This window comes from Stigmatopora nigra, chromosome 3 (genome assembly GCF_051989575.1).
Source record: "Stigmatopora nigra isolate UIUO_SnigA chromosome 3, RoL_Snig_1.1, whole genome shotgun sequence".
Lineage (NCBI taxonomy): Eukaryota > Metazoa > Chordata > Actinopteri > Syngnathiformes > Syngnathidae > Stigmatopora > Stigmatopora nigra.
The window spans coordinates 19,686,111-19,700,067 of NC_135510.1; the positions used below are offsets into that span (position 1 = coordinate 19,686,111).

At 50.3% G+C, this 13,957-nt stretch overlaps 3 protein-coding genes across 7 annotated transcripts in view; 2 read left to right on the plus strand and 1 right to left on the minus strand.

The window, feature by feature from the left end:
- The window catches only part of LOC144193942 (AP-2 complex subunit alpha-2-like), a 17,834-nt gene extending 8,847 nt beyond the window's left edge, over positions 1 to 8,987 (minus strand). For 3 of the 5 annotated variants that reach the window (XR_013325797.1, XM_077712626.1, XM_077712629.1), the window contains exons 1-5: positions 8,839 to 8,987; positions 6,874 to 8,767; positions 4,399 to 4,520; positions 1,236 to 1,363; positions 1 to 108 (exon numbers count right to left, since the gene is read on the minus strand). The exon at positions 1 to 108 is cut by the window's left edge and continues 223 nt beyond it. The gene's annotated coding sequence lies outside the window, so the exon portion shown is untranslated. Of the gene's footprint in view, positions 109 to 368; positions 495 to 832; positions 1,024 to 1,235; positions 1,364 to 4,398; positions 4,521 to 6,873; positions 8,768 to 8,838 lie in introns of those variants that run through there. The other 2 variants (XM_077712627.1, XM_077712628.1) reach the window with 2 other exon arrangements.
- Positions 384 to 3,615, plus strand: LOC144193943 (uncharacterized). The gene is made up of 6 exons (XM_077712631.1): positions 384 to 767; positions 871 to 960; positions 1,689 to 1,739; positions 1,805 to 1,852; positions 1,978 to 2,034; positions 2,315 to 3,615. The coding sequence occupies exons 1-6, from the start codon at positions 686 to 688 to the stop codon at positions 3,238 to 3,240; spliced, it is 1,254 nt and encodes a 417-aa protein (XP_077568757.1). The 5' UTR covers positions 384 to 685; the 3' UTR covers positions 3,241 to 3,615.
- LOC144194707 (uncharacterized) lies at positions 3,736 to 13,957 on the plus strand. The gene is given in 11 exon segments (XM_077713932.1): positions 3,736 to 3,936; positions 4,418 to 4,514; positions 4,807 to 5,883; positions 5,886 to 6,015; positions 7,402 to 8,716; positions 9,364 to 9,804; positions 9,925 to 10,101; positions 10,179 to 10,543; positions 10,588 to 10,665; positions 11,900 to 12,081; positions 12,206 to 13,957. Coding segments are annotated over 10 exon segments (4,692 nt in total). The 5' UTR covers positions 3,736 to 3,936; positions 4,418 to 4,477; the 3' UTR covers positions 13,096 to 13,957.

The window sequence follows — 13,957 nt, forward strand, 5'->3', positions numbered from 1 at the left end:
GCGTCCCCGCAAGGACCCAGACGGCAGGAAACAAGCTGGCCGGCCGCGTTCCGTTCCGAGCACGAAACGCCCTCTTCTGAGTCGCGGTACAATTTGCTGTGAAGATAACTAGACAACACGCAGAGTTCTAAGGTTAAAGTCACTCGCTACTGACTTTTTTTTTTACATTCGTTTGTTTGCATGTGTAAATAGGAAACGTACTGTACGGAATCGTATTGCATTAATTCACTCCTAAACAACCTCAGAAAATAAATATTTTTTAAAACAGAGTTGTAATTGATCAATAATTTAAAAATAAAACAAGCGCAAAAAAGTGTGAATTTGAAAAGCGGTCAGGGTTTTTTTCACCAATGACAATTTATGCCCACCCTATCTCCCCATTCCCGTCAGTGAGTCGTTCGCGAACGTCACTATCCTACAGCAGATGTCACCGCGACCGTAGAAGAAGACAGCGACTCATAATACTTCACGAGCATCCCGAAGGTCGTTTTTCGCTATGAGAAAGCTTCTTCTCTCGTGACGCATTACGCCCAGTGCGCGCGTGCGTGGCTCTACTCATGCACGCGCAATTCATTCTCGGTGGCGAGCTCGCGTCCGTGCATTTCGTGGCCCTAGCTAGCTCGGTAGGTATCTAGCTAACCTAGCTAGCTAGCTACAGTTAGCTCCTCGAAGTAATAACGTTTGTATGTTGGCTGGAGAAATGCTGCAAAAGGAGAGAAAACGTCGACGATTTCACGAACTACTTCGAGCTTCGTTACGTCAAGCTGGTTGGACGCTTTTCTTTCACGTCTTTGCTAAACACCGACATTCGTGACCATTTTGTTCAACATACCTTGTCCGATGCCCGTGCTTGTTGCATTGTATCTTTAGGCTACACGGGAGCAATAATAAAGAACTTGAGAAGTGCAGAAGCATCCACATCGCAAGTGGTTCCTCACATCACTGAAGATGCCATTTCCGGTAATACTACTTGACTACTGTGTCATCTATACGAGGAGTGTTTGACCTTAGCGATTGGATACTTTCCATGAAAGTCAACCAAGTGTGCAACAATACAGACACCAAAGTACGCATGCGCGTAATAGGTTGGAATACACTACAGGTTCTAGTATGCGCCCGTCAACAATTGATAGTACGTATATATTTTTATATGTATATATTAAAAAGATGTCGCTGTTTAATATGCTTTATTACAGGGGCATCTTTTTTCCACCAACATAAAGAAAATTCCCTACCTTAATTAGTTGCCGTTGACGGCCATGGACGTCCAAATTGATTTTGACTCCCAGTCAAAGTGTCCCGTCAACATCCAAAGACAGTCCTCCCAGTTGTGACAAATTGGACGTCTGTGCTTGTCAATGGCCTCGTGGGGAAGAGAGACATAAAATCACATTATTTTATAGGCCATGAGTTGACCTTCAAGAGACACTCTTTGTTTGCTCTATTTATTGACGGCAACATTTCATGAGGAAGATAAAAGACAAATGGTGCACAAAAAAATGGTCATTCTTTTATGTACGGATAACGGCTGCGCCATATGACGATATTAGATTGTTGATACGTTGACTATCGTGAGCCCTTGTGAACCTGACGGAAATGACCAACACACACACACACACACCCAATAACTTGGAAAGTCATGAATACAATTGCGTGCATTAACCCGTCCACTTTCATTTTAATGGCAGCTGAAGAAAGAGCCGATTCGCCCGCTGAAGATAACGTGGGCCATGTCGTCCTTAAGTAGTTATTTTATCGTTGATTCATAATCCAAATGATCCATATCATCCATTCTGTTTTTTAGCTGTGGAAGAAATTGCTTTTATCCAAGGGGAGCATGTTGATGCTGCTAGTAAGTTCAAGTCTAGCCAATAGAATTAGCGTTTCATGGTGGTGTGCTGATTTTGTTGCTGCATTGTACACAGGCACGTACACGGGCACTAAACAATGTATTGATTCATATTTTCCATTTTCTAGGTGTATGCCGCAGTGAAACCTCGCCTTCCACTTTTCAACATTTTTCCTCCAGTACCGGTAATGAACATTTGCCCGGTAGATTGCGTTCCAATTGGTTCTCTCTCTCTCTCTGTGTCTCCCCATCTGGCAGCTCAATAAGTGCTAGGTTCCCAATCCAATCACGTGATCGCCAATCAGAACCAATCACGTCATTTTCAGACGATGCGAATGGCTCGTCCACGGGGATGCGCCGTGCGTCGGTCTTGAAATGTTGTAGCCCACATCGACTTGGATAGACGGCTACATTTGGCAAGCCTAGCGGTCCGGAGCGCAACACCATTCTCTTTGTGTCCCGCAGACTCCGACGTAGAAGACCTCCATCCCGAGCGGCGAGAGCAGTTTGCTCTTTCCCACGCGGTGGCCCTTCCCCGAGACGCCGTCGCCGTGGTGGACCAGGAGGAGGACGGAGGCCCGCGACGTGACGGGGCGGTTGGCGCCGGCAAGAAAACATTTCAGTGTCCCTTCTGCGACAAAAGCTTTCTCAGCAAGTCCAGGTGGAAGCGGCACACCAGAATCCACACGGGAGAAAAACCCTTCACCTGCGCCCTGTGCGATAAAAGCTACACTCGAGAGTCCAATTTGAGACAGCACATCCGAACCCACACCGGCGAAAAACCTTACCTGTGCTCCGTTTGCGGTCAGAGATTTGTCAAAAAGAGACATTTGAGCGACCACGCCATCAAACACACCGGGGTGAAACCCTATCTGTGCTCGGTATGCGGTCAGGGTTTCACGCGGCAGGAATATTTCCGCATACACGCCAGGCAGCACACCGGGGAGAGACCGTACGCCTGTTCCGTCTGCGGGAAAAGCTTTAGCCAGCAGCAGTACTTTAAAGCGCACACAAGAATACACACGGGGGAGAAACCATTCGAATGCTCCATTTGTGGCCTGAAAGCCTCTCAAAGGGGGACGTTGACCAATCACATGCGAATACACACCGGAGAAAAGCCTTTTGCCTGTGCCGTTTGCGGCAAAAGGTTCACTCTCAAACAGTATTTGAGAACGCACGCCAAGACGCACAGTGGGGAAAAACCTCACAAGTGTTTGGTTTGCGGCCTGGCCTTCACTCAAAAGATGAGTTTGACCACGCACGTGCGAACGCACACCGGAGAAAAACCTTTCAACTGCGCCGTATGTGGCAAAGGATATACCACCAAGGGAAATTTAAGTAAACACGTCCAGACGCACGCTGAAGAAACCAATCGGGACTGTGCGCAGTAGTCGCTTTTTGGATGTCTCAAATAGTCCAAACGAGTTATTATGCTAGTGAAACACTTTTTATTTCAGCTGTATTCCACTTCTAGCCCCCTTTGGCCCCGGCAAATGGCATATTTCTGAATGCTTATTCGCTGCCACCCTGCCACATAAAATGTATTGGACATCTTGACAAGTACAAATGGTGCCGCACATGCCTGGCGTTTCTTCGTAAAGATGCAGATGATGTCATTTTAATTCTGTATCGGTGGTCTCAGTTTTGGGGGCACACTGGTCAGTTAGCGTAGCATTTTGCAATACTATTAGTAAACTAGGCTTGAGAAATTCTGACCTGTTATTGTTGTTGTTTGTTTAATTAAAACTATTCAACAGTGCACAAAACTGATGAGATCATTATTTCCCATAGTGTAAAACAGAAAAGAGGCCAACCAAACATTTAAGACATTGAAAATATGTGTACGGGCGTCGTGGTCCGAAAGGAAAAGACCCAAACTCACGCATGCGCAGTCACAAACGTGTATGCGAGACCGGAATGGAGCTCGTCGAGCCTTCTCTGTTTAGCCTAGCTTAGTTTAATTTAGTCTGTCAGCTCAGAAAAAAAGACGCCACGTACGCGTGAAGAAAAAGTGGTGGACTAGCGGCGATGTCGTATTTTGGAATATATTCGTAAAGAGGAACGAGTTTTCTTGCACAGACGAGCTGGTTAGTTGATTTTGTTTGTCGGTGCTTTCAACAACTGCGCTAAAATAGCGGCGATGTGGCCTCACTCTTTGTTTGTTTATTTTGCAGTGTCTTAAAAGAGGTCGCCCGCGTGTAATATGGCTCTTGTGACTACAAGTACTTTGAACATTGTTCCCGGGGAGTGGGAACCTCCTCCCTCCCGATTCAATTCGCGATACAAGCCTCGGGCTAACGTTATTATTGCTCTTACAACAACGATCGACACATGGACCTTCAGACTTGCGCCAATACCGAGTCCCCATTCGATAACTCGAGTTTAGTGTTAGCTTCCCGTGACTTTGTTTCGGTGATTGTCCTTTATAAAAGATATATTGGGTTTCTTTTGATACCCTGCAATTGGCTAGCAAGCAATTCTGGGTGTCCCCCGCCCGCCCGCCCACTCCCCAGAGTTGGCCGAGAGAGGCTCCAGCAACAGAAACTTACTTGCGTTTGTCGTCTGCAGAATTCATCGTAACGAGATCCCACGGACGTCAGGTAGACGCCGTGAATGGCATAGAAGGCGATGGAGGATGCCAAGGAGACCGTCTCGCTGCTCCCACGTAAGCCTGTGAAAACAAAACAGACCATCAGAAGCAGCCACAGAGACAACAATGGATTGATTCAATGGATATACATACAGCAGTCAAAGTAGACAACTAGACATCTTTAAGTTTGAGCAAAATATGACGCCATTTTGCTGTTGCCCTTTTAGATCACGGCGCTACTCGGTGCGGTGCATTTGGCATTGTGTAATGACAGCAAAGACACGCCATTCAAATGGTGGCACATCAGTTGAAAGTCAATGCTAAAACGTGTTTACCGAGCCACCTCGTGTGCCCGTGTCGTCCGCAGACGCCGGCAAACAATCAGACAGCGCTCGTGTTAAAGCGGAGGAGGAACCAGAAAGCCGACGGCTCCTCGGAGAGGAAGAAAATGCGGCGACCGTCCGCATTAAAGAAGAAGAGCAGGAGGATCGCGTGAGCCACTTTCCACGGACTGGCGTGGCGCCGAAGAATGAAAAAGGACAGCACGCCGGAGGCTCCCGAGCGGGCGGCATCTCGGACGGCGACAACACGACGTCGCACTCTTCCGAATATGACGACGACGACGAGGGCGACGGACGTCAAAGTGCCCAAATGAAGAAGACGTTTCAAGGAAAAGCCTCTCGGCGCTACAAACCTTTTTTCGGCAAGCCGGCGTCCAACGGGAACGCCGGCGACAGAACGTTTCCTTGCTCCATTTGCGGCAAACAATTCACCCAGAACGCAAATTTGGAGAGACACACCAGGACGCACACCGGAGAAAAACCCTTCGCCTGCTCATTTTGCAATCGGAGGTTCTCCGTCAAAATCGGCTTGGATCGACACACGCGGGTACACACCGGAGAGAAACCTTTCGTCTGCTCGGTTTGCGGCAAGCGATTCTCTCGGGAATCCACCATCAAGACACATTCCAGATCGCACACGGGCGAGAAGCCCTACGCCTGTTCCGTCTGTGGCAAACAGTTTGCCCAAAAATCAAATTTCAACACGCATTCCCGCTCGCACACCGACGAGAAGCCTTTCGCCTGCTCGACTTGCGGCAAGTCCTTCACTCAGAGGGGAAGCCTCAATATTCACCTGAGGACGCACACCGGAGAAAAACCTTTTCCATGCTCGGTTTGTGGGAAAAGATTCACCCGGAGAGTCCTTTTAAAGAGGCACACCAGGAAACACACTGGGGAAAAACCCTTTCCTTGCTTGGTTTGCGGGGAGAGATTCTCACTCAAGTCAAATTTAACAATACACACGCGGAAACACACGGGAGAACAACCTTTTGCCTGCCCCACGTGCGGCAAAACCTTCACGCAGAGCGGGAGTTTAAAAATTCACATTCGGACACACACCGGAGAAAAACCTTTTGCCTGCTCCGACTGTGGGAAAAGATTCACCCGGAAAGTCATTTTAAAAAGGCACACGAGGATACACACGTGACAACTGAGCGCCTTTCGGTAAAATTGCCATCTCTGGCCGCAAGTGTAACTCTGTATTTTAAAATAAATTCTACTTTCGGCTGTTTTATGTTAAATCATGTTTGAAGAAAATTGCGTACAGTTGATCAGGCAAGAGATTGAGATATCATTGAAACATTTTGGTGTGTCTGTAAATAAAAGTCTTGCAACTGAGTCTTGGCTTTTATTTTTTTCGGTGTCGGCCTATATTTTTTTTCTTGATCAGGCACTTGCGCAAAAGCCCATGTAGTTTTGATCAGGCACCTTAACGCGAGCGCACGAGCCCTCAGCCAATCATAGCGCGCAAATCCCGTGACGCGAAGCCCCCCGACTTGATCGGAACACAAAAGCACTCTCCTTAGCTACGCCTGTCTAGCAATATCTTCAGTGTTTCCTTCGTCTAAATCCCTCTACAAATCATTCATCCCGATGAAGTAGCCATTTGAGCGACCATTTATGTCAACGTTTGTCAAAGTTTGGTGAAACTTTTGTTGACGGTGGAGCTTCTCGGCACACTTAGCTTAGCCCGCTAGCCATGAGACACGACTATGCTAAAAACGTTCAAAAGGACTACGAGCAAGAAATCTACCCGAATGGAGGACAAAAAGTGGACGGTGTTTGGAAGAATCTCCAAAACCAATCAGGTTGGTCAAAGTTGAACATGCATTGTCAAGTTCTTTTCTACTTCCTTCAAATGTTGCCCCAATATCCTCACAAGAACAACTCAAATCCTTCCAGTTTACAATTGTATTGAAGTTTTCCGGTGATTAGCTTTTGCTGAACGGATTAGAAAGGTGGGATAAATGGATGCAAGCATGAGACATCATTCAAGTGAAAGGAAAGCACAAAGAATGCCATTTACATTTTGTGACAAAACAAACTACGCATCAATCAGCCGGCAACCAATGGCTACTTATATTTGATCTTACCAGTTGCGTGTGATCGGGTTAGGGTTAGGGTTAGATTTCTGGTTCCTTTGCTGCCTTTCCTCTCTTTCAAGACTGGACTACTGAACTTATTTCCGGGTTTGTGACCTATGACCTCAGGAAGGAAGTGATGAGTTTAGTCTAATTGGCTTTTCTCTGCCCCCTGTTGGTCTGGAGAAGGGCGGCCATATCTTCTCCATAGTTGACTTGACATGCATATTGAAAACGATTATGGACGTCTATCCATCTTAACTGGGAGCACCGTCAATGGGACTCAAACATGAGCATTCGAAGACAGTCCTCCCAGTTTTAACCCAGTGGACGTCTATCGATTCCAATGGCGGGGAGTTAAGATGGACGCGCCATTGTTTACAATGTTGCAAAAGGAGATAGAGAGGCGGCATCACGGGAACTTTTGGAATGTTTCAAAGTTGGAACGGTGACAATCGGAAAAATGGCGTCAACTTAGCAGCGTGCCGAAAAAAAGGCGACGTCAACTAATGTGCTGTGTGAAAACGGATTGACTTGAAGTGATTTTGTCGTGATGTGTCCAGCAGACGTCACACCAGACGGCGAGGACCAGCTCCTCCACATTAAAATGGAGCAGGTGGAGGAGGAGGACCAGGACCTGCCTTTCATTAAAGAAGAAGAAGAAGTGGAGGGTGAAATCAGCGGGTTCCCATCAAGTGCCTCCAGCCCGAAGACCCAACAACAGGAAGACCAAGGTGGGAGGGACGGAGCGGAGCCTTCCAGCTCACGTCAAGATCCTGACCACCTCCTGGCTCCGCTCTCGGAGAGCGGCGAGCTAGACCGAAGGTCGTCGCTCTCTTCCGACCTCGATGACGAAAGCTCTCGCCGACAATTTGGCCTCGACGAAACGAGCGCGTCGCTGGAAAAGGAGACGAGAGACGGCGCGGGCGGCAGACATTTTGCCTGCGCGCTCTGCGACAAACGATACCACACCAAGGGGAAATTGACCAGACACGTCAAGACGCACGAAGGGGAGAAACCTTTCGCCTGCGCCTTTTGCGGCAAGAGATTCATCGAGAGGGGCGACTTGAACAATCACACGCGGACGCACACCGGAGAGAAACCATTTCCCTGCTCTGTTTGCGGCAAACGGTTCACCCGAAAGGGGGATCTGAACATACACGCCAGGACGCACACGGGCGAGAAACCTTTCGCCTGCGCCGTTTGCGGTCGCAAGTTCACTCAGAAGGGACATTTGAGGAATCACACGACCACGACTCACACCGGAGACAAGCCTTTCGCCTGCACGCTTTGCGGTCGGAGGTACGCCGAAAAGAGACACTTGGCCACGCACCGGCGTACGCACACCGGCGAGAAACCTTTCATCTGCTCCGTTTGTGGACAGGGATTCTCGGAGAAGGGAAATTTAAGCAAGCACGCGCTCACCCACACAGGGGAGAAACCTTTCGCATGCTCGGCGTGTGCGAAGAAATTCTCCAGGAAGGACGAGTTGAATACACACGTCAGGACGCACACTGGAGAAAAACCTTTTGTCTGCTCCATGTGTGGCAAAGGTTTCGTTCAAAAGGGGAATTTGACGGCGCACGAAAGAACTCACAGCGGGGAGAAACCGTTCGCCTGCACGCTTTGCCATCAGAGATTCTCCCAAAAGCATTCTCTGAGGTTGCACGTCCAAACGCACACCGGGGAGAAACCTTTTCCTTGCTCGCTTTGTGGAAAGCGATTCACCCAGAAGAAAAACTTGACGGCGCACACCAGGACGCACACCGGGGAGAAATCTTTTTCCTGCCGGCTTTGCGGCAGAAGGTTCACCCAGAAGAGATGCTTAACAATGCACATGAAAAAACACACCGGGTAGAAAGGGTGTAGCGGAGTGGCGCGATATTGTTGCGCCGCCGTAGAATACCTGGTGGAAAAAATGTTGCTTCAATTATTTTTCCAAAATGTAAATATAGCTCATGCTCTATTGATACTCACTTGTGAGTGTTTTTATTCCTTGAGACTGCTGTATGTTATTCATTCATCTTGCATGGCGCTTATCCTCGCTGCTCAGTGCTGAGCATGGCTCAAAGCAAGAGGAAGGGAAGTAGAAAAGCCCCAAATCAAGAGGATGCGCCGTTTCGATGATGTGCTGAGCAAAAATAAAAGAGCTTTTTTTTTTAAATAAATGAGACATTATTTGCATTTACTCACCACTCGAGTATTTTTGGGATGAGCCTTGAAACCTTCATTTGAAGCCACGCCACTCCGACGTTGGAGCACTCCAGCCACCTGGCCGTCCTTCCCAAAAGTGCGCTCTTCAGACTTATACCTCTTATACAATCGAATGGCTGGAGTAGAAAACACACGTTCCAGCTTAACACACAAAAAAAAAAAACACTGAAATATCATTTTTCAAACTGAATCACATGACATGTTATTTATTTTAGGAGGGAAAGAAATCATGTAGCTCGAAATTCATCCAATACGATGAGCTACCAAGATGAGACCCGTGATCAACAGGAATCCATTTCAAATGTACCAGAAGCGGTAGCAAGTGACTTGGTAGCTAGGTTCATTTGGAAGGAGATATGGCACAGCAAATCAACAGAACGTGAGCCTAACCCGCACCTCACCCGGGGGCGAATGGAGCGTCACTCGGACACGCCGCAAGCGGGGGGCTCCCGGCCGTCGTGGCTTTTGGCGTGCCTTCGCAAGTGTTCCTTGCGCGTGAAGCTCCGAGCGCAAAGCGAGCAGGGGAAGGAGACGTCCCTGGTGTGCGTCCTCGTGTGCCTTTTCAAATCCTCCTTCCGGGAGAATTTTTTCTCACAACGGGAGCAGGCAAAGGGCTTTTCCCCGCTGTGCGTTTGCACGTGCACTTTCAAAAGCGTCTTCTGGGCAAAGCTTTTCCCGCAGGACGCGCAGGCAAAGGGTTTCTCTCCGCTGTGCGTCCTGGCGTGCAAGGTCAGAAAGCGCTTGTCGGGGTAGCGCTTGCCGCAGACGGGGCAGGCGAAAGGCTTTTCCCCGGTGTGCTTCCGCACGTGGTTGGTCAAGTTGACCTTCTCGCAGTAGCCTTTGCCGCAGACGGAGCACACGAAGGGCTTTTCTCCCGTGTGTCTCCGGGCGTGCCGCGTCAAATACTGCTTGAGCGGGAAGCCCTCGCCGCAGACGGAGCAGGCGAAGGGCTTCTCTCCGCTGTGCAACCTGCCGTGGTTGGTCAGATGCGCCTTGGAGGAGAAGCCGTGTCCGCAGACGGGGCAGGCGAACGGTCGCTGGCTGCCGTGCGTCCCGGCGTGCCTCTTCAAATTTTCCTTCCTCAAAAATCTTTTGGGGCAAAGCGAGCAGGCGAAGCGCTTCTCTCCGCCGTGGGTTTTGCCGTGCCTTCGCAACGAGGCCCCGTTGGCAAAACTCTTGTCGCACTGGGAGCATTTTACGCGGCGGTCCGTCGAGGAGCCAGGAGAAGAGGAGCCTTCGTCGCCGGGGCCACCGTCACCGGGGCCACCGTCACCGGAATGGGAGGAGCCATCGTAACCGGGGCCGGAGCCCTCTCCCTCGTCTTCCGAGAGCCGCCCGTGGCATTCAGACCTTCCGGGGTCCCCTTCCTCCTTCTTCACGATGACAACCAATGGAAAGTTGTCGATTTGGTCCTCCTGCTCTTCTTCTTTAATGCCTCCCGGCTCCTCCTTTTTGACGTGCGGCAATCGTGACCCTTCCACGACCGTCTCTGACTCTTCTTCTTTAACGCAGGGAACATTGTTCAGAGATTCCTCAGTCATTTCTGCAGGGGATGATCCTCGAGCGCAATTGGCGAGGTGGCTTTACAAGGTCGGGCTGTGAAGGCCGATCTTCAAATGCCGTTGACGACACGAGACGTCCAATGAGAGAGAAGGCGTTCATCATTCGCTGCCACGTATTCCGGTCGGACGGATTGGACGTCTGCTAGATTCCAAGCAGGAGGCAGATCAGGTGCCACATTCCGGATTGAGGAAGCTAGCTGCGCCCAGCTAGACGCTGCTTGCATTTGCAAACTTGGCGTACCTCCTTCTCCAGCTCGTCCACGCTTTTGGCCGTCCTCGTCGTCCTCGTGGTCCGTATTTCAGCTCCGATTGGAGCTCGGCGTGTCTTTGTTCGATACGGGCTAAGCTAAGTTAGCTTGAGACGCTTCGATGCACGTTCTTCTTCGGAATTAAAACATTTTGACTGCCGGTGGACGTCCCGAGTCTTCTGTCCGTTCGCTGGAGAATTGTGGAGAGTGCGTGTGATGTCAACGGAGCGTCAATATAACATTGCGCTAACAATAACTGGGAGGCAGGCGCATGTGTCTTCTTCGTCTGCTTTCACGGGAGCGTTCGTCACGTTAGCGCCCCCTTTTTTTGGTGCGTGGACCTTCACGCGCCGAACGACACATCGATGGGCCAAAACCAAGTTCGCACGCTAACCCTAAACCAAACGTCATCATATTGTACTAATGATGTCACTCAATGCCAAACATCCCCGTTGAAATGTATTGTTTGCCAATGGCCATGAGTGGGGGCAAAATATCTGGGTTTCTTTTCATTAAAACGGTAAAAATTGGATTTTTAATTGTAAAAATAGTGAATGTTTGCAACCTTTAATTGTGTTTTTTTTGTTGCTGGTCTTCTAGTCAACAAACGAGCCGTAACACCAACTGACCACTGCGGGGCAGCAAAACATCGTTTCCAAATTGAGGACGACGACGAAGAAGAAGCCAAGCCGTCGAAGAAGTCCTCGATTAGCTACACGCCGCCGAGCTAACTTGGCTGAGAAACTCGCCTCTCTTTTTTCTCTCCTCTTGGTCGGACCTTTGGAACTTTTGCCCCTCGGGCTCGTGCTTTGACCTCCCCGTCCGGGTGCTTCCTAACAACGGACTTAAGTGTGCTCCCGTTCTTCGGAGGCACTTTTGAAGGAACTCCCACTAGCTAGCCTTTAGCTGCAAACAAAGACTTTAGCGGCTCATGCTAAGCGCGCAGTAGCCCTGAGTACGTGCGGTGGTTTCCTTCCTTCTCTCCTCACTTTTCGGCCTTTGATCATTGTGGAAAATGTGCAAAGTGAAAATGTTGAGGGCTCTGGTGAACCAGCGGCTGAGTGCGGCCGTGGAGGAAATCTTTGAGGTGTTGGAGAGAACCATAACGGAGTACGAGGACGAACTTTCTCGAACAAAAGAGGAAAATCTGCGACAGCGGCAACTGCTGGACGCTCTCATGGATTCCAGCACAGCAGGTTGGTTGGCAAGCCAGTGCCAGTGACTAAAATGGCTGACCTGTAAGGCTTAAAAAAAAAAAAACATCATCAAACAATGTCCAAAGTTCTCCTTCTTGACTTTGTTTCCAATTTTTTGTCCCAGACGCCGGTCAAGAGGACGGCGCCTCCGAGCGACAGGAGTGGAGCGGCGGGGAGGACCCGGACGAGGCCCGGCCCAGCCAAGACCAGCCGGCGTGGAGCGTCCCGCTGGATGAGGAGGACGAGGAGCCCGACGGCGACGAGGAGCCGTCCCCCGCGCCGTTGGCGGGGGGTCGGCGCCAAGAGCAGCCCCCGCGGTCTGCCGGCCAGAGCCGTCCCTCGGGCTACCGCGGCGACCACGTCCGCTTCGACGCCAAGCACTTCAAGTGTTCCCTGTGCGACTCGGCCTTTTTCAAGATGTCCGACTTGCAGCGCCACATGATGATCCACTCGGGAGAGAAACCTTTCAGCTGCACCGTGTGTCCCAAGCGCTTCATCCGCAAGGCGCACTTGGTTTACCACATGAGGACGCACACGGGCGAGAAGCCCTTCACCTGCTCCTTCTGCGGCAAACGCTTCTCCCTCAAGGGCAATCTGATGCGACACACCCGCAAGCACACGGGCGAGAAACCCTTCAAGTGCAGCGAGTGCGACGCCGGCTTCAGCGTGCGCCCGGCCCTCATCCAGCACGTGCGCACGCACGCCGCCCAGAGACCCTTCAAGTGCTCCTTTTGCGGCGAAGGCTTCGCTCAGAGGAGCCAATTGGTGGGACACACCCGCGTACACACGGGCGAGAAGAAGACTTTCTCCTGCGACGTTTGCGGCGAGACCTTTTCCGACAAGGGAACGCTCCACACGCACCTACGGACGCACGACACTCACCCCGCCGCCCTCGAAGGAGAGGAGGCATATAGTTGCCACGCGTGTGGGGGCAAATTTGCGCTGAAGGAGCAAGTCGACCAACACGCCTGCGCCGGAGAGGGCAGCAGCGCGCAAACCTATTCTGACGCTTAACCCTCACGGGTGATGGAACCATTTTGGCTTTGTGACACGTAGTCCCATTCCATCTTTATTGCACACTTTGTAACCCTAGCCAGACTAGAAGACGCTAAATAAAAGACCTAAATCCCAGGATGCCTTCTTTTTGTTTTTACGTCAGATCTATTCGGACTGGGAAAAGCTGGCACCGACTGGATGGTCGGAAATGCTCCAAGTGCGGCGGGGGCCTCTCACTCAAGAGCACGCGTGGACGCACGCCGGAGAGAAACCCTTCGCCTGCTCCCCGTGCGGAGAAGGCTTTTCGCAGAAGGAGAATCCGGCCAAGCACATGCACAACAGGGAGAAGCCCTAACCTTGAAAAGTCTTCCCAGAAGGGCAATATCGGCCGACCGGCGAGGATGCAGACGGAAGGAAAAACCTTTTCCCTGCTTGCACCCTTGAGGCACACCGGCGCAAAACTTTTTGGTTGCGGCGACAGCTTTGCACCGAAGGGGAACCTAAACCTTCGCACCTGCAAACACGAGGGAGAGAACAACCTTCAGATGCCACACGCGTCCGAAGGTCGCCGCTCGGCTGAGCAAACACGCCGACTGTAGCCGCCCATTTGCGGCTAAACTAGTCGAAGCCCCAAAGGGAGCTGTTTGGGCACAATTTTTCCATCACGTGATTGTTATTTGCGATATGGATGTTCCCTATTTATTGCTATCGATGGATGGAAGTCAAGTTACGGAGTGCCAATTTTTTGTACGATATATGGACAATTCAATGAGTCAATGCCATTACAGTGACATCAATGGCAGACAAATGACTTTAATATTTCCAATGCTATAAGCTATGTCTATTTTAGTCCTAAAATTAAAGAAAGGGAATAGAAAGA